We start from the raw sequence: 20,371 nt of genomic DNA on the forward strand, positions 1-20,371 counted from the left end.
TCCTTTATACCTGTTGGTGCCTCTCCTCCATGGGCTCCTGTAGGAAGGAAAAGATGCAGTGAATCCCAAAAATCCCTGGAAGAGGATTCATACTCTTAAGGCCAGCATGCAGAGGAACCCAAAAGGATAAACTAAGGATAGTTCTAAGAGGAAAGCTTCTAACAATAATTGCTCACATTAAAAAAGAAGAAAGACCCCAAATAAATTGCCTAGCATTATGCCTTAAGGAACTAGAAAAAGAAGAACAAACTAAACCCAAAGGAAGGAAATAATAAAGGTTAGAGCAAAACTAAATAGAGAATAGAAAAACCACAGAAAAAAGTAACAAAATGAAGAGTTGGTTTTTTGAAAAAAATAAACAAAATTGACAAACCTTTATCTAGACTGAAAAAAAGACTCAAATATATAAAATCAGAAATGAAAGTGTAGACATTATAACAGATGTCTCAGAAATAAGATGGATCATAAGGAATTATTAAGAACAATTACATGCAAACAAATTTGGTAACCTAGAGGACATGGATACATTCCTTTAAAAAGATAATCTGGCAAGATTGAATCAGAAATAGCCTGAACAGACCAATAACAAATAGATTGAAGTAGTAATTAAAAACTTCCCAACAAAGAAAAGCCCAGGACCAGATGGCCTCAGAGCTGAATTCTACCAAATTTTCAAAGAATAATTAATACCAATACTTCTTTTTTTAGACAGAGTCTCACTCTGTCGCCCAGGCTGGAGTGCAATAGCGTGATCTCGGATCACTGCAACCTCCGCTTCCCGGGTTCAAGTGTGATTCTCCTGCCTCAGCCTCCCAAGTAGCTGGGATTACAGGTGCCTGCCACCACACCCAGCTAATTTTTGTATTTTTGGTAGAGACAGGGTTTCACTATGTTGGCCAGGCTGGTCTTGAACTCCTGACCTTGTGATCCACCCACCTCGGCCTCCCAAAGTGCTGGTATTACAGGCGTGAACCACCGCGCCCGGCCTATACATTTTAAACCCTTCAAAGAAATACAACTGGAAGGAATACCTCCTAGCACATTCTACGAGGCCAGCATCGCCTTTGATACCTAAGCCAGATAAAGACACCATGAGAGGCCAGGCACAGTGGCTCACGCCTGTAATCCTAGCACTTTGGGAGGCCAAGGCAGATGGATCACTTGAGGTCAGGAGTTCAAGACGAGACTGGCCAATATGGTTAAACCCAATCTCTACTAAAAACACAAAAATTATCCAGGCATGGTGGCACGTGACTGTAATCCCAGCTACTTGGGAGGCTGAGGCAGAAGAATCGCTTGAACCCAGAAGGCAGAGGTTGCAGTGAACTGAGATCATGCGCTGCTGCACTCCAGCCTGGGCAACAGAAAAAAAAAGACACCACAAGAAAAGAAAACTGTAGGCCAATATTTCTGATGAGCATTGATATAAAAGTCCTCAATAAAATATTAGCAAATTGAATTCAACAACACAACATGAAGCTTATACATGATGATCAAGTAGGATTTATCCCTGGCACACAAGGCTGGTTTAACATATGCAAATCAGTCAATGTGATACATCACATAAATAGACTGAAAAATAAAACCACATGACCATATCAACTGATGCAGATAAAGCATTGGAAAAATTCAACATCCTTTCTTGATAAAGATTCTTAACAGCTTGAATATAGAAGGAAAGTTCCTCAACATAACAAAGGCCATTTTTTAAATTTTAAAATTTTTTTATTTTTTTTTTTGAGATGGAGTCTCGTTCTGTCACCCAGGCTGGAGTGCAGTGGCACAATTTTGGCTCACTGCAACCTCTGCCTCCCGGGTTCACGCGATTCTCCTGCCTCAGCCTCCTGAGTAGCTGGGATTACAGGAGCACACCACCATGCCAGGCTAATTTTTTGTGTATTTTTGGTAGAGACAGGGTTTCACTATGTTGGCCAGACTGGTCTCGAACTCCTGACCTTGTGATCCGCCTGCCTCAGCTTCCCAAAGTGCTGGGATTACAGGAGTGAGCCACCGCACCCGGCAAGGCAATTTATTTTATTTTTTTTTTAAAACCCACAGCTAACATTATCATCAATGGGGAGAAAATGAAAGCTTTTCCTCTAAGATCTGGTATAAAGCAAGAATGCCCACTATCCCCACTTCCATTTAGCATAGTACTGAAAGTACTATCAATAGCAGTTAGACAGCCAGGCATGGTGGCTCACACCTATAATCCCAGCACTTTGGGAGGCCGAGGCAGGTGGATCACTTGAGGTTAGGAGTTAGAGACCAGTCTGGCCAACATGGTAAAACCCTGTCTCTAATAGAAATACAAAAATTAGCTGGGCATGGTGGCTTGTGCCTGTAATCCCAGCTACTCGGGAGGCCAAGGCAGGAGAATTGCTTGAACCCAGGAGGCTGAGGTTGCAGTGAGTCAAGATCACACCATTGCATGCCTGCCTGGGTGACAGAGTGAGACTCTGTCTGAAAAAAAAAAAAAAAAAAACCCTTAGGAATACATTTAACCAAGGAAGTGAAAAATCTGTACACTGGAGTATATATAAAACATGGATGAAAGAAATTGAAGACAACACAAATAAATGAAAAGTATTTCATGCTCATGGATCAGAAAAGTTAATATTGCTAAAATGTCCATGCTACCTAAAGAAATATAAAGATTTAATGAAATCCCTATCAAAATCCCAATGGGGGCATTCATACTTCACAGAAATAGAAAAATCAACCCTAAAACGTGCTCAGAACTGCAAAAGACCCGGAATAGCCAAAGCAATTATGAGAAAAAAAAAGTTGGAGGCATCACACTTCTTCATTTAAAATTATATTACAAAGCTGTAGTAATCAAAGCAGTATGGTACTGGCATAAAAGCAGACACATAGAGCAGTGTAACAGAATAGTGAGCCCAGAAATAAATTCAAGTATATATGGTCAACTGATTTTTGACAAAGGTACCAAAAAGGCACAATAAAGAGAGGATAGTCTCTTCAATAGATGGTGCTGGAAAAACTGGATTTCTACAGGCAAAAGAATGAAATTGTACCTTATCTTACACCAGTCACAAAAATCAGCTCAAAATGGATAAAGGACCTAAGTGTAAGACCTGAAACAATAAACAAAAACAGAAGAAAACATAGAGGAAAATCTCCTTGACATTGGTCTTGGCAATTATGTCTTGGATGCCACACTGAAAGCACAGGCTACAAAAGCAAATAAATAAATAAATGGGACTTCAAACTAAAAAGCTTCTGTACAGCAAAGGAAACAACCAACAAAATGAAAAGGCAACCTATGGATTGAGAAAAAATATTCAAATCATATATCAGATAGGGATTAATATCCAAGATTCATAAAGAACTTACACAACTCAAAATAGCAAGAAAACATATTACTCAACTAAAAACTGGGCAAAGCAGCAGGGTGTGATGGCTCATACCTGTAATCCCAGCACGCTGGGAGGCTGAGGTGGAAAGATTACCTGAGGCCAGGAGTTCCAGACATAGTGAGACCCTGTCTCTATACTTACCCCTTCCCACCAAAAAAAAATTAGCCAGGCATGGTAGCATGTGCCTGAAGTCCTAGCTGCTTGAGAGGCTGAGGCAGGAGGATTGCTTGAGCCCAGGAGTTTGAGGCTCCAGTGAGCCATGACTCACTATTGCACTCCAGCCTGGGCAACAGAGTGAGACCCTGTCTCTCTCAAAAAACAAACAAACAAACAAAACACCAGAGGATTTGAGTAGACATCTCTCCAGAGATGACATAAAAATTGCTAACAGGTGCATAAAAAGATGCTCAACATCACTAATCACCAGGGAAATAAAAATTAAAGGCATTATGAGATTCTACCTTACACCTATTAGAATAGCTATTATCAAAAAGACAAGAGATAACAAATGTTGATGAGGGTGTGGAGAAAGGGAACCCTTGTACACTGTTGGTGGGAATGTAGATTGGTACAACCATTATAGAAAACAGAACAGAGGTTCCTAAAGAGATTAAAAATGGAACTGCCATATGACCCAGCAATCCCTCTTCTGGGCATATACCCAAAGGAAATGAAATCACCACCTTGTAAAGGTATCTGCATTTCTAAGTTCATTGTAGCATTATTCACAGTAGCCAAGATGTGGAAACAACCTAGATGTCCATCAATGGATGAATAGATAAAGAAAATGTGTTCTTACACACACAAACTCACACACATGGAAGTGGAACATTATTTGACTTAAAAAAGGAGATCCTACCACTTGCCACAACTTGGCTAGACCTGGAAGACATTCTGCCAAGTGACACAAGCCAGACACAGAAAGAAAAATATTGCATGATTTCACTTATATGTGGAATCTTAAATACACAGATAGAGAATAAAACAATGATTACCAGGGTCAAGTGTGGAGAGCAGAAAGTGGGGAGATATAGATCAAAGGATACAAAGTAGCAAATATGTAGGACTATATATGGAATCTTAAACATACAGATAGAGAATAAAACATGATTACCAGGGTCAAGTGTGGAGGGCAGAAAGTGGGGAGATACAGGTCAAAGGATACAAAGTAGCAAATATGTAGGACAAACAAATTGAAAGATCTAATGTGTGACATGAGGATGACAGCTAATAATAGTGTATTATATTTAGGTTTTTGCTAAATTAGTAGATTATAGCTATTCTCGCCACAAGAAGAACAAATATGTATCTGAGTGAGATGATGGATATATTAATATTAATTTGTTCCATTACAGTAACCATTAAACTGTTATATAAATAATATAATATTAACACTTATATAAATAATATATTAATACTATTATATAAATAATATAATATAGTATAATATATAAATTACAAAATATATAGTAAATATGTAATATAACATAGATAATATACTATGTTATATGATGATAATATATGTGTATCTTACAACATCAGATTGTATGACTTAAATATACACAATACAATTTATTTGAGAAAAAAGAATAGTGAATACATTAGATGCTCACTGTGTGTCTGGCACTCTTCTAAGTGCTTTGCATAATGACTCATTTAATCCTTTGAATAACTAAATGAGAGGGGCCCAGATATTACCCTCATTTTACAGGAAAAAAACTGAAGAACAGAGGGGCTTAAATAACTTTCCCAAAGCCTCTCACCTAGGAAATGGCAGAACCACGATGAATGATGTCACCAAGGTGGGGAAGGAGTTGTAGAGGCAAGAGGGCTTTTCCTAATACAGAACCATTTACTCAACCTGAGAAAAGGCTGAAAATGGAGTGCTGGGGAGACAGGGACATGCCAGTCCTCCTGGCTTGCTTTGGGTGTGGATGTCCATCTGATTGTCATCTCTTCTTGTGCAGGCTGGCCCTGCAGCATGGGGACGGCCATGTTGTGGATTACCTGTCCCAGCCGGTCATCGACTACATCCTCAAAAGCCAGCTGTACATCAATGCCTCCGGCTAGCAGCTACACAGTGCTCGGCTCCACTCTCCCCTCGTCCTCCGGCAACACAATGGCCCCTCCATCTTTGTCAGCCCCCTGTTTCTCTCCTGCCTCTCTGTTTCTCCATCTCTTCATCTTGACTGTTTTCCCTACTTGCTGACTTAACCCCCCATAGTGTGGGGGACCTGCAGAGAACCATGGCATTCCCTATTCCACAGTCATCTTTGGACAGACTTTCCTCTAGTCTCCGGGTTGTGGGTGGGTGAGGGAATGGGGTGGGAGTCGGGGGAAGTGCAGTCCTTGGAGATGTACTGGTGTCCGTCTCCCAGCATGCTCTAGAGAGGCGGCTCTGGTGCCCATCCTCCCAGCATGCTCTGGGGAGGCGGCTCTGGTGCCCATCCTCCCAGCATGCTCTAGAGAGGCGGCTCTGGTGCCCCTCCTCCCAGCATGCTCTGGGGAGGCGGCTCTGGCTCTCGCCTTCCCAGCATGCCCTTTACTACAAAGGGCTATTTTTCTTTTCTTTCTTTTGTTTATTTATTTTTCTTTGTTCACTCCCTGTAGAACTTGGATGAAATCAGTGTCCATGGTTCTTTATGTTTGTAGTCTTGATGTGCTCCTGTGGTATTACTTCCCCTCTGATAGGACATTGTAGCCAGCCTCAGCACTCAGTGAGTTCATCAGGGCCACACCCAGTAGGGAAGGCCAAGCAACCTCCACTTCTTTAGCACCACACACACGCACACACACACACACGCACACATGCGTGCGCACCCACGCACACACATACACACACACATATAGCAGTAGCAGCAGCAGCAGCAACCTTTGATCAGGAGTGAGATTTTCGGGTTCTGAAACCTGGGACGCAAGTCTGGGAATAGTCGGTTTTCTCAGAATAATTTGAATCTGTTTTCTTAGTTTCAAATGACCATTTCCCTGATGCTCTGAGCTTATGATCACACAAAGCCAGTCCATCCTCATTTCCTGGTGGCATCTGTTCATTTACTTATGTGGGCTGTAGCAGATGGCACAGTGCGGGTTCCCTACCAGCCAGGGGTTTCCAAGAGACCTTTGGAGGCCATGCTTAGACACATTCCTGAATCTGAGAAGAATCACATAGGCAGGACCAGACCCAGATCGTGCAGTCATGTCATAAAAAAACAAAACAAAACAAAAAAACACTAGGAGTCCACTCAACCCTGGAGGTCTTTGCTAATTGGAATTATGTATTGTCTGTTGGGCTGGGAAATGTCTCTTTCATATTGTAAGTCCAGGATGAACTAGGAGAAAGCAATTTGTTGCCCTGATGATAACTGATGATTTTCACCCTCTCTAGCTGAGGTAACTCAGACAGCGCATGAGGTCAATTTCTTCTTGAGAAGCAGTGCCTTGGTCTTGTTTTTGTGGTTGGTTCTAGCCCCTGCAGAGCCCGGGAGCTGCAGGAACTGTCTGAGAAAATCTCCCTAATAGGGGAGTGGGTTCCCAGAAGGGAGATCTGGGAGGGGTCAGGAGCCACTAAGTTGTTTCACTCCTTTTTTCTCTAATTTTCTACCTTCCTCTCTGCTCCTGCAGACAGTTTTGCCAGGTTTCCTTCTGGTTACTAGGGTCTCATGCGTGTCCTGCTTGGAAAGCCCTAAGGAAATTGCTGTCTTGTGCTTTGTGTCTCTCATCCAGTCTCTGGCTCTTGGGATTCTGGTCTTTGAGAAATAGTCCCTGAGTATTAGGATACTTTTATCAAAATCTAGTGCCAGCTACGGCCAGAAGGGGCCAGGTGGGACCTGAAAGCAAAGACAATGTTCTTTACCACACATTTCACATCTGCAACATCCTTCAATTGCGGGAAAAGGAACTTGATTTAACAGAAGAATATGGTAGAGCAGCATCCAGAAAGTCTGTTATTCCTCTTGGATTTTTTGAAATAATCTTCAGAGGAAGGAAGGAAAATCTTATTTTTGGGTATCAGTGTTTGACTAGGGATCATGAAATAATAAACTGAAAAAAACTTTAGAGTTCAGTTGATCCAACACTTTCCTTTAAAAGTTGAGGGAGCAGAGGCCCATGGGATTAAATGGCTGGTCCAGGTCAGCCAGCAGGTGTAGAGCCTGACAAGAAGATATTGTTTCCATGACCCCTAGGCCGTCACACCACACCCTCCATTTCTTCATGTTGCTGACCAGGTGCCCATGTGATTTCTACACTTCCCAAGCCTTACCCTGGCATCTTTCTTTTAAATTATATCTGTCCCAGGTGCTCCCCACACATAGGATGGTAATGCCAGTCCCAGGGGAGGGTGTGTGATAGTAAGGAAGGCCACTGTTAGGTTTCCTTTAGAAATAAAGAGATCTTAGCAGCTTGGAAGAAATCCCAGAAACGGACTCTGTCAATCCAAGAAAGAATTGCTTTGTGGAAGGTGAAGGAAGACCCAGAGAGTGCTCAGGATGATGCTATTGCTGGAGAGCAAAAGATGGAACAGCCTTGTCCAGGCAGAACAGTCATAAGCCAGGAAATGAAACAAAGGAAAACAGTTGCCTGAATTTCCTGGGGAAACATGGCTTGTTTAAGGACTTGGAGTTATGGATGGAATTCATGGGACCCATGTGAGCAGACCTGAGGAAGGCTTGATTTCTTTTGTTTCTTTGGTCCACTCTGTCACTCTACTCTGGTTGAGCCCCATTTGGTCTACAGCCCACGAGAAGGAATGAGGCTGGTTCTGCACTCTCAGCATGCAGTCAGAAGGCATGTGGGAGTGGGGAGGGAAAGTGAGATGAATTAAGACAAAGAATAGGTGCCATAGAAGTAGATTTCTAGGAATGAAGTGGGGCAGATCTTATCTTTGTGGATTACAGGTGCTGTACTAAAAACAGGTTTCCTATTTAATATAAAAAGAAAGTGAATCTTCTTTTGGATAGAATCATCCATTCCCATCGCTGCACCCCCTACCCCCCAAACACACACACACACACAAACACATGCCCTACTCTTCATTTGCTAGGGGAAGGTCACAGCACAACTGAATCCAGGACAGGACATTGTGACCATGACCCAGCCACAGTCAATACCAGAAAGATGTTCAGAGTCTGAAGTGTTGCCCCAGGTGCCAACAGGATAACCTCTACGCCCCGACTTTGCCTCTGGGGTCCTGTTCCTTCCTGCAAAGCCCAATCCAAGACTGGCATGGCTCAGAGGTTGTGAGAAAGGCATGGACTGGAACAATCGTGTCCAGAGGGGTCTGGAGCTTTGTTTCCTCCACCAGCAAAAAATGTCTCTCCCATTTTTCTGAAAGTGGCTGATGTAAGAACAGGCAGAAGGAAAACCCTTTTTGTCAATAACTCTGTCCTTAAGGAATGGTCCTCTGGGAGGGCTGTGCTGCTAGTGGGTACCTCAGTCACACACCCCCAACCCCAGGTAGCCTCTAGAGCCTTCTTGCTTTCATTTTCCTTGAATGTACATAGGAACAAGGGGGAAAGTCTCTTACTGAAGTGCCTGAAACCCAAAGCTAGAGCTTCTAGAGATGCCGTTCTTCCTGTCTCAGCTTGGCCAGCCTTTCAACAATGTTCTCCAGTTTCAAGCTCCAGATTCTCAGAAAGAATTAAAGAACTTGCTGTTCAAATTAAGTAGAAAGTGAGACTCAGTAATAACTGAACTACAGCAAAAGGCAGAGAATTACAGGGAGAAACAACTTGTACTTACCAGCCCAATTCTACTCTCCCCAAACTGACACACACACACACACACACACACACACACACACTCACTCACTCACACACTCTTTTAGGGGACTAAGAGAGAGAAGCATGTTATTACATTTTACTCATCCAAACAGTAATGCAAAAATAAAACGGTAGAATATGAAAAGCTCAGGATCTCTCTCAAGGCTACCTACTGCAGGAGGGCCAACAGGTGAGATGGGAAGAATGGAAACAGGGACCGATTTTGTAGCTCATACAATTAGGACACCTTAGGAATAGCATTGTAGTAATGGTGATGAATATGCTCTGCCAAATTCATCCAGTCTGCACCATCTTATAGCTGCCCAGCACACTCGACTATTCATGTGGTCTCTTTGTAGTGTGAGTTTGGAGTGTCCTATTAGCCTGTTCTGGTTAGGAATGAGTTAACGGCTCTTTCCCTCAACTTTAAGTCTAGTCCCAGGGCTGAGGATTCAGCTGGATCCACATGGTCTTGAGGGTTGGCATGGGGAGGGGGAAGCTTTTTTGAATCGCTTTTTGATCACATAATCTGCCATTTTAAGAGTAAGATTTGCTTTATGGAAATCAATTCATTAATAAAAAATGATATTCAAGTTGCAATACCATTTCACAGTGAAATATTTTGAGTACAGTTTTGTTGCTAGAATAGTCATGGGCAAGAGTTTTATGCAAAATGTTTCAATTATGTTAATAAATAAGACAATGCTACAAGTCTTGTGTCTTGGTCAAGAACTTTGTGAGTTGCAGCATTAATCACTTTTTTTTCCTTCATAATTTTAGTTGACAGGAGACAACAGTTGTAAAAATGTACTTAGAACAAGCGGTTTCCTGCCTGGTTCAGCTGATGTCACATGTGTAATATAAAAGTATGTACAGCCACATCCAAGGACGATGAAGGGAAGAATAATTAGCAAATTTGTAAATTGTGTCTCCGTTTTCTTAGTTTTGAAACATTAAATCTTAGATCTTGATTAATTTGCACAGTCCAGTGTTGGTTAACTTTGGCTCCTCAATGAAATTAGTACTTTATGAAATAAAATTATATTTGTGAAAATGAAAAACTTGAACAACTTTTTAGCTTGAAAGATCTGAACTAAAACAGAACTTGTTAAACTCGCAATTTGCTATGGCAATGTAAACAAGCAAAAGTGAAAAATTTGTTAACTGTTCAATCCTGCTGTGATTATCAGTTCTTATTTCACCTTCAGTCATATCACACACCCTGTATTGGGTTAGGTGTGAATGGTGATTAGCATTAGCTAATTATCAGATATGATTCAGAAGGTGAAACAGTAATTCCCCATTAGGCCAGCTCATTGAAGGGTTAGCCGTTTGTTTATCAGATTCGTTTTTTAAACGAATCATTTGGTTCTTGGGGTTCTTAGTATGTTTTTCTTTTATCTTTTTTTTTTTTTTGGCTTAAAATTGAGATGTGGCAGCTTTGTGTGCATCCGTGTGGGTTTCGTGGCACATCATAATGATGCTTGCTATGCTTGTAAATTGATCACTCATGTTTACATTTGCTATTTTGTTCACAAAGCTAAACACTGCCTTTTTTTCCTTGTCCTGAGAGTACATAATGATGAAATCTCATTTACTTGCTTTGGGTTTTGTTTTTTGTTTTGTTTTGTTTTGTTTTGAGACAGAGTTTCGCTCTTGTCGCCCACACTGGAGTGCAATGGTGCGATCTCGGTTCACTGCAACATCAGCCTCCTGGGTTCAAGTAATTTTCCTGCTTCAGGCTCTAGAGTAATTGGGATTACAGGCGCCTGCCACCATGTGCAACTAATTTTTGTATTTTTAGTAGAGACGGGGTTTTGCCATGTTGGCCAGACTGGTCTCAAACTCCAGACCTCAGGTGATCTGCCTGCCTTGGCCTCCCAAAGTGCTGGGATTACAGGCGTGAGCCACTGCGTTCAGCCAAGAGCTCATTTAAAGTGAAATATAAACACTGGTTTAATTTGCTAACTTATAAAATATATATACTAAATATGAATTAACATATGTGCACATACACATTTCTTCCCTTATGACCTATATATAAGCTTTAGATCTTCGGATTTCCTAGAAAGTTCCATGTAGCCAATAGTATGAAGAAAGGAAAGAAAAATTCTAATCTGTGTTCTCCAGGTGGGAAAACTGAACCACAGGAATAATCTGTAACATTCCCATTACCATGCAAAACATTAAAAGAAGACACAATAAACATATTCCTGGTCCTTGAGACTTGTTCAAAACATTGAATATTAGTAAGCATCTTCTTATCCTTTTCTCCAGGCTCCCAAGAGGCTGAGAGAAGTACTGGAGAGTACTGAAAAGAAACCACATCCTTGGAGAAGACCAGAAATACATCTGCTAAGAAGTTATAGTCTATGGGCAGTTTCATTTCCAACCCTCTCTTCAAACAGGTCCCTAACAGTTAAAGTAGATGATGACATTTGTAATAGCTTACCAACAGCATAATTAACCATAAACTCTCAGAGGAGAAGCGCAAGAAAGCTTTTACTATGAACTACTAATACTGATGAAAAATCAGAAGGAAAGCTTCATTATCTTGGCAGGGTCAGGTTAAGGACTGACAACATGAGGCTAGATCCTGGGGAAGCCACATCCCCTTCTCTCTTCTTAGGGATAACTTTTCAGGTCCTTAGAAATGAGAGAATTATTTGTACATCAAGGGAAGTGCTATAAGTCATTTTTCTATTCCCCATCTCTACTCAGGTATCATCTCCCATTTGTCAGGGAAGACAGTCTTATGACTTTTTTTTTTTTTTTTTTTTTTTTTTGAGACGGAGTCTCGTTCTGTCGCCCAGGCCAGAGAGCAGTGGCATGATCTTGGCTCACTGCAAGCTCCACCTCCCAGGTTCACGCCATTCTCCTGCCTCAGCCTCCCAAGTAGCTGGGACTACAAGCGCCTACTACCACGCCTGGCTAATTTTTTTGTATTTTTAGTAGAGATGGGGTTTCACCATTTTAGCCAGGATGGTCTCAATCTCTTGACCTCGTGATCCACCCATCTCGGCCTTCCAAAGTGCTGGGATTACAGGCATGAGCCACCATGCCCAGCCTCTTACAACTTTTAAAACAATCTATTCCATTGAAGAATCCTTCACATACCATGGTTATTAACTAATGGGATCCCTCACCAAGTTTCCTAGAACATGTACTGTCTAATCTTACACTTGGAAGAGACAGCCAATCATTGACAATGCATTTTCTCCTTTCATAATGTAGAATTGTCACTGTGAAGTGGCATCCTAACAAAGGACTACATCTTCCAGACCCCTTTGCATGGTAGATGTGAATGTTTTGCTGGGTTTTGGACCATGGCACGTGAGGCCCTACCAAGCCTGGCCTTCCTGTGTCTCTTTCCTCCACGTTCTTTTCCCTTTCCATCAGCTGGTGACAACCAGCTGGAATGGCCACAACCCTCCATCCCCCAGGCAACCTTAGAAGTCACATGTTGTAAATGGCAGGGCCTCTGAAATGGCTGTGGAGTCTGGGCACTGGTTGTTAATTATAGCAAGAGATCTGTAGAATGTGTAATTGGGTATGCCCAGACAGGATTACAAATTCATTTTCACAGAAGGTAAAGCAAAGTGACCAGACCTATCAGAATTTGGGGGTCAATGGACAGAAGCAGAATTGTTTCCTCGGCCGCTTGCACAGATGACCAATTCAAGATCTTAATTTAGTACATTTTAACTTCTTAAAAAGCATGACATATGCATCACAAACTATTAATTTTACCTTCATTTTATAGATGATGAAAAATATAAGAATATTAACTATATCCGCCCCCACTCCACCCAGCTTGAGTTGTTCTAGAAATAAATAAAGCTTTATGCTTAGGAGACAGCATCAGTTAAACCTCATAAAAATCTCATTGACAGCATCATCAATCCCGTATGGTTGGAAAGGGCGAAGTAAGATGCTCAGAAGTGGGAACTGAAGATGCTAACTCTAGGACCTATTGCCATTTCTGTGGCATTTTCATTTCCATTGCTTTGGTACCATCATAGGCTTAGAATTTAGTAAATCAGAAACTGACCCCAGGCATCTAACAATTGTTCTTTATTTAAAAACACTTTCAGGAAAATCCAAGGAAATACAGAAGCAAGGCAGCACCATAGTCTTCCCAGCCAAGGTGGAAGTGCCTCTGGTTTCTCCAGCAATTCCCACTGGTGTTATCATGACTCAACAGTCTGTTGCAATCAGTTGTAGAAAGGCGCAGAGTGACAGCTGGAATGCAAAGAAATGTGCACAACCCAGAGCTCTGTCAGCTTTGCCAAAACTCAAGTGCCCCCATGGGAGGATCTTGCAACATATGTTCTGTTGAGCAAAGAGGTTGCAAACCAAGTGGTTATTGCAATAAACACCACTTGTGACAAACAAGGTTTGTAAGTTTAAATTTATTTTTAAAAAATGCTTGTCTTCCTCACTAGACAATCAACTCTATGAGGGCAGAGACTATGTCACCACTGTCCCACCAGCCCCTGGCACACAGTAGGTACTCAATAAATATATGTTGGAAGGATGGATGGAGGTAATGGATGGAAAGATGGATGGAAGGATGAATGGAGGGATGGATGTGACCCAGCTGAAGTGTGAGTAGGAACAATCTCTTATTATGGGTGGAGGAAAGAGAGAGGAGATTGAGAAAATAAGATAAAATACATTGATGTGTATCATTTTTGGTGTTTGAAAAGTAGGATTGAATTAGGACTAATAAATCTAGAGAATTTTACCTCTTTCAATGCCCAAGCCACACTTTTCTATCACTTTGAAACCGAAAAAGTAAATACCTTCCCAACATTTGCTTTGCTGGTAGGAAATGCTTTAATAAAAATGCAATCTCTAAGTTGCCATGGCATCATTAAAAGAAAGGATGTCACGCCCAGGTCCAGAACTTGAAGGTGGCAGGCACCAGCAAGCACCATTGCTCTAAATGGGCCTGCCTTACAGGTCCTCACTCCAACACTGCTCACTTCTTCCAGCTTGAAAGTGGAGAACATGTTCACACGCTGGGTTGTAAGTAGGAAGAACTCTGATCAGCAAGAAGCTTGCAGAGGACAATATGAGGCAATAGTATTTTACTGGCCACAGTGTGACTGGGTTGCACTCTGTTCTGACATTAGGAAGAATTTCATGCCTGGGCAAAGTCAAAGTTTTTTCCTTTAGTCACATTACTCAAAGAATAAGTTGACTATAACCCAACAGCACTTGTCCAAATTCCAGGACTCCATTTACGACTATTCTGAGGCAAACATCTGCCTGTGCAGTTTGTCCTTCCATCCAGTCTATTCTTTGGGGTCCAGATCCTTGGCCGTTCTCACACCCAGTGCTATCTGCCTCATTGCCCAGCATCAGGAAGCAAGGAGTATGGTGCAATAAGACAACCACCTGGCCACGGGATCAGGAATGGGGTCAGGTCAGTTGACGTGAGCATACCCATTAAACATGTTCAAATGTCCCCATCCCACCCACCCACATGACATGGCTCCCAAGCCCTGAGATCTGTATCCCAAGAACCTCAGTTGAGAAATCTTTATGGCAGCTTCACTGTTGCTCAAGAGCCTGGGTATTGTAGCAGCCTGGGGGCAGGTTGTCCCTAATGTTCTCCAAGTTCTTCACATCAGCCAGAATCCCATCTATGCTTGTCTCCAGCAAATGGAGGTGACCCCTCTGCCGACGTGCCCTCTCTTCCAGCTCTGACATCATGGGCCGCAGTTGGCTGTTGATCTGGGTCTTGGCTCGGGAAAGCTTCTGCTCCAATAAGATCAGCCCCTCTTCATCTACACTGACAGGCTGGTCTATTTCAAGGAATGAGACACGAGTTAACAAAGAAAAGCTGTAGTTGGATCTCCTTGAACACCAGTGCCTTTCTATACCCATAACTAATTCCCATTTCCACTTGCCTACAGCAAATAGTATACCATGAATTTTAAAGCTTATTTTAAATTAGAAATCATCTAGAAAGAGTTCTGAGATGGCTAGCCTATTTACTGGGCTATGAACAACCCTGTTCAAGACTCTGAGCTATCTAGTTCAGCAACATGATGTCTGGAGTTTTCCTTTCGTGTTAAGGTCAATAGTTTATGCTCTGGAAAAAAAAAAAAAAAAAAAAAAGAGGACTGAAGGTCATAGGGGACTGAGCACTATCCAAGGCATTTGCCTAACATAGGTCACTGCTAGGATTAGAATCAACTCCAAATTATGCTTTCTGAACCACCCTTAAGAAATATCTTGCTGTTTTCTATTAGAAGACCTTAAGAAACTGGCTGAGCTTCAGGGTTATAGAGGCCAAGGTACGCTTTGCCATTTGGGGAATGGATTCCAGCTGCTAGAAATTGATGTCAGACATCATTCCAGCCTGAAACAGCAGTCATCTGACTAGATGTTATTTTATTTCCAATTTAAAATAAAATCACATTTGTTCAGGTATGTGTTACCTATAGACTATCTAAAACTGATGTCATTAAGAAGGGCACCTGGCCAGACCCATTTAGTTCAAATAGGTTTGAATGGCCTTGGTCAATTTGAACTCAAGGTCAAGTTGTCTCATATATGTGAGCTGAAGTGTTAGTATTTGACTGCATGAGTTTATTATACCTAGAACAATTAATCTCTTATTGCTCCAGGACTTAAGAGAGCACACAGAGTAGAAACAACACTGTAACAAAAATGTTGACCCAAATGGATCTATCTTTCACTTGGGGTCAGGGAGAATTTAGGAATTTAGGATTTTATGACATGCAGAGGAAGTTAAGTAAGCTTGGGAAGAAAATAACCTTGTCTATGGGAAGGTGGCATGAGTTACTAGAAAAGAACATGAGCATTGGAGGCAAAAAGATCTCAGTTTGGATCCTGCCTCTACAATTTACTACATGACCTGTGGGGCATTATTAACCTCTGAGCCTCAGTTCAGTCCTTCATGAAATAAAATAATAAAAATGATAAAACCCACCATAGAGGACTTTTACAAGACAAATGATATTACACCATGAAAACATCTGACACATAGTAAATGTTTAATAGCTTCCATCTACCCTGCTCTCCCTACTCTCTCATATTCTCTTTACGGGTCTCATTAGTTTCATTGCCTTTCTTTTTCTTTTAGAACATTAAACAACGCTGCTAAAGTCTCAATTGGGGAGGTTTTGTTTTGCTTTGTTTTGTTTTTTCCTTTTTTTTTTCTCAATCCTTTGAGGGCATTTTACTCTTTTGGGCTCACTGGATCACAAAGCAGACCCAAGACTATAACAACACAGATGATATTGGCCTCTCAGGGTGATGATGACACCCTACAGAAAAATCCAGTTTCAAAGTTGTTCTACTGAACTGGAATAGCAGAGCCAAACCTTTTCCTAAATGTTACTGGAATCTGTGACGAATCTCTAGTTCCACATCTGCTGCACTCCAAGCTTGATAAAACAGAACAAATGAGGGTTTGATATCAGCTCTACCTAAATCCAGAAATTTAACCAAAATAAGTTTTCTTTTGGGAGCGATTCTGTAGGGAAACCTGATTTTCTTCCACGCTGTGCCATCAGATCTTCCTAAAATTATTTCACAGGCCTACTCTCATCACATTTCTTCTGGGTTATTTACCCAAGCAGCTCAAGTTCCTCCCACTGGTTACATCAAGGTATAACTTTGGTTTGGGGAGAAACAAATGTAAAATCGGCAAGTGATTCTTTTTTATTTTTCCTTTTTTTTTTTTTTTTTTTTTTGAGACAGTCTTGCTCTGTTCCCCAGGCTGGAGAGCAGTGGTGCAATCTTGGCTCACTGCAACCTCCGCCTCCCGGGTTCAAGCGATTCTCCTGCCTCAGACTCCCAAGTAGCTGGAATTACAGGCACCCACCACCACATCCAGCTAATTTTTGTACTTTTAGTAGAGACAGGGTTTCACCATGTTGGCTAGGCTGGTCTTGAACTCCTGACCTCGGGTGATCCACCCACTTCAGTCTCCCAAAGTGCTAGAATTACAGGCATGAGCCACCACACCCGGCCGGCAAGTGATTCTTGACTTCACAGACTGGGAAAATCTTCCTTCACATCTTCCCAGCCACCATTCTACTGCCTTAGAGCAGGCTCTTGTCATTTCTCTCTTCAATTATTTCAACAATATCTTAAGTGGTCTCAACCTGCCTTCTCTCTAACCCCCCCTTCAAGCTTTCCTCCACTCAGCTGCCCTAGTGATCTTTCTGAAATATACAGTGGTGATGTTATTCCTCTGCTTAAAACTGTCCACTGGCTTCTCAGGGTCCAGGCCAGACTCCTTAGCAGGATTCCCAAGCTGTCTCGTGTTCTGTGAAGTTGCTTGTATACACCTGTTCTTTGGCCCACAGACCTTTACCCCCAAGTGCAATAGGTGTTCAGTGACCCATCTTAGCAATGGTAAAACAGGGTCCAGTAAATGTAAGGGAACCTGCTGAAAGTATCTGGGCCTGGAAACAAAGCACATTTACTGATATCCTTAAGGAAAGCTGAGATTCCCCTTCGCTGGGGCTAGGTATAGTGAGTGTTGTGGAGCAAAGCCCTGGAGCATGGATCTGGAAGGTTGTGGGTACTTCACATACCCATCAGATGCAGGAGGCCATCCAATGTGTTGAGTGTGTCTTGGATTGTAACCCCAGCGTTCTTGGCTCTGGTATCAACCCTCTGGGCTTCTGTAATCACCTGAGGACAAATAAGCACAAACCAGCCTTGAAAAGGTATTTTCCATGTTGGCAAGTTGAAAGGGATCTCCCATGGAAAGCAACAGGAACTTACCATCTGTACTGCATCCATATTCGTGTCAAACTCCAGCTCCTTCCTTTCCAGCTCTCCTTCCACTTCCCTCATCTCACTCTTCAGAGAAGCCAGTCCCTTTTCCATGGCCAAGGCTCCATCTGCTGTCACATTGGCTTCCAAGTTCAGACTCCCAATCTCCTGGGAGAAGAAAAGGAGGCAAGGACGGAAGGAGAGATAGGGGTGAGGCACAAAAACATCCCAAAGACAACCGTAGAAAAAATACAGCTGCAGCCAGGCGCTGATGGAGTAAGTTAGATGAATAATGAGAGAATCAGACTTAGGGACATACCCTTTGCCAAGCTCTGCCTCAAACAAGCTAATTTGGGGGTATGTTTTTAGGGACTAGGAAGGTCAGCAGCCAGACACTGCTTCTCTCTCAGTTCAACGCTCACCAAACGTTGAACAGAGTTAGGAACCATTTGGGAAAACCCAGAGGACAAAAAAACACATCATTCTCTGTCATGCGTCTTTGCTACCATAGTCTTTTAATCTGGGGCTGCCATGGGCCACAACAGGGCTCTGAGCCTCAGAGGTTAAAATAAGCTCAATGCTCTCTTTCCCTCCACACCACACTTGTGTTTGGTGCTACTGGCACCAACACACATGTCGATTTCTCTTTACCTGTTCAATCTCACTGGAGATTTCCAGGGCCTCCCCGGCCCCATTCTTTGCCCTCTGCGCATCAGCAGCAGCGCTCCCCAGGGCTCTTTCTGCTTGCTGGGTCTTGTCACTGGCGTCTGAAACCTTCTGGCTGATGTAGGAGAGTCTCTTCATGGCTTCTTCAGCTTCTGCTTTTCTGTTGTCCACCTGCAGGTCAAACTCTGAAATGAAGAAAAGAAAAAACTGCCATGAAGATGAAAGCAAATTTACAAATGAGTGAAAGGGGCTGATGTTGTAAAGAAAAATTCCTGAAAGAGTGTTATTACTGACTGGGGATGAGGGTGTGGGAAGTTGCGGCTGGAATTAACTTTCTTATCTAAGAAAAAGCATCTTAAAAGATGCATTGGAGGGGTTATAATTATTCCGTTGCTTAGAGAAACCAACAATCAGCCTGCCCTGAGTTCCACAGCACTGCAAGAGTATTGAAACTGCAGAGTGCATCAGAAGCAGGTAGAATCTTTGAAGTCCAAAGCATCAAGCCAGAGTTTTAAGCCCTAAGCTCCAACGATAAGAATTGGAGTTAGGTTTGAATGGGTAGAGAAGTACTTTCCATGAAGAAAATTCCAAAATTTGGGAATGTTTCTCTCTTGTGCTTTAGTGAAGAAGCCTGAAATTTTAATGAAATCTCTGCAAGGCACAAATCCAAATCTCCTGGGATCTAGATGCAGTGACAAAGGTTGCTCTGTTATCACCACAAAGAAACATATCAGTTCCATACTGGAACCAACCAGACTATACAGGAAAAGGAAAAATGTCTGTACAGTAGTGGTATATTGCATCTGTGAGAGAACTTAGAGATCACATAGTTTAACCTCATCTCTTTAAAGAGGAAGATATTAGGTTCTGGAAAGGTTACATGACTTGCCTGTGGTCACACAGCCAGTCTGGCCTGGTCAGGTGGCCCAGCAGAGATCAGAACTCAAGGCTTCTGACATCTAGCTCTATTATTACTACTACATTAAATATTAATGTATTAAGATTTTCTTTAGAAAGATATTTACTAAGGATCTATTAATATCCCAATATAACTGCCACTTAGAGAGACATATGAGAATTCAAAGGAAATTGGTCATGGCTATACCCTTAAAATACTCAAGTGACCTGAACCATGAAGTACTAACCTCTGAGGTTTTTAAGGATGCTCTCAACTTCATAAAAAGTGGCATTGCCCATACTCAGTGCTTCTTGTGCTCTGCTTTTAGCAAGATTGGCACGGGAAAGCAGCTGATCTGATTTCTGTAAAAAGGCAGACAGAACGAGATTAGAGGAAGTACATTCCTGCTGGCAAAATCACTCTGACACATTTCTCTTAATGACAGCAGATCATTGTGATTCACTGCAGAGTCTAGGGGTGCTGTAGCAAACCCCTCTACAATCTGGGACAGAGCAAACTTTATAAGTCCACAACACATTCCATATAGAGAAACTCTAGTCCACCATCAGGGACAGGAACGGTTTTATAAATCATAATTTTAAACTCTAGATATTTCCTGAAGCCAAGTAGTAGACTGAGCTAGACCAAAATTAAACCCAAGAGGCCTAGGTCCTATTCCTAGGTTTGAGGGCTGACTCACTGGGTGGAGCTGAGCTAATCACACCAAGATCTCTGCAACTGTTACTTCTTCCATAAGCAGTGCCTTCATTGTTGATTTTTCCAGAAACAGGGTCTTGCTCTGTCACCCAGGCTGGAGTACAGTGGTGTAATCATGGCTCACTGCAGCCTTGAACTCATGAGCTCAAGTGATCCTCTCGCCTCAGCTTCTCAAGTAGCTAGGA

General features: G+C 42.1%; 2 protein-coding genes across 3 annotated transcripts in view; one reads left to right on the top strand and one right to left on the bottom strand.

Moving 5' to 3' along the window:
* Positions 1 to 6,590, top strand: part of NMNAT2 (nicotinamide nucleotide adenylyltransferase 2) — a 172,455-nt gene extending 165,865 nt beyond the window's left edge. The window contains 1 exon segment of the mRNA NM_001132010.1: positions 5,348 to 6,590. Coding sequence (NP_001125482.1) covers positions 5,348 to 5,450 — 103 coding nt within the window. The 3' untranslated portion in view covers positions 5,451 to 6,590.
* Positions 6,591 to 13,198: 6,608 nt separating this feature from the next.
* LAMC2 (laminin subunit gamma 2) overlaps positions 13,199 to 20,371 on the bottom strand; it is a 65,768-nt gene continuing 58,595 nt past the window's right edge. For both annotated transcript variants that reach the window (XM_063726249.1, XM_063726245.1), the window contains 5 exons: positions 19,717 to 19,831; positions 18,557 to 18,756; positions 17,915 to 18,073; positions 17,722 to 17,821; positions 13,199 to 14,952 (listed from right to left, as the gene is read on the bottom strand). In XM_063726249.1, the coding sequence (XP_063582319.1) occupies positions 14,699 to 14,952; positions 17,722 to 17,821; positions 17,915 to 18,073; positions 18,557 to 18,756; positions 19,717 to 19,831 (828 nt within the window). In that variant the 3' untranslated portion in view covers positions 13,199 to 14,698. The remainder of the gene's footprint in view (positions 14,953 to 17,721; positions 17,822 to 17,914; positions 18,074 to 18,556; positions 18,757 to 19,716; positions 19,832 to 20,371) is intronic.

This window comes from Pongo abelii, chromosome 1 (assembly GCF_028885655.2).
Source record: "Pongo abelii isolate AG06213 chromosome 1, NHGRI_mPonAbe1-v2.0_pri, whole genome shotgun sequence".
Lineage (NCBI taxonomy): Eukaryota > Metazoa > Chordata > Mammalia > Primates > Hominidae > Pongo > Pongo abelii.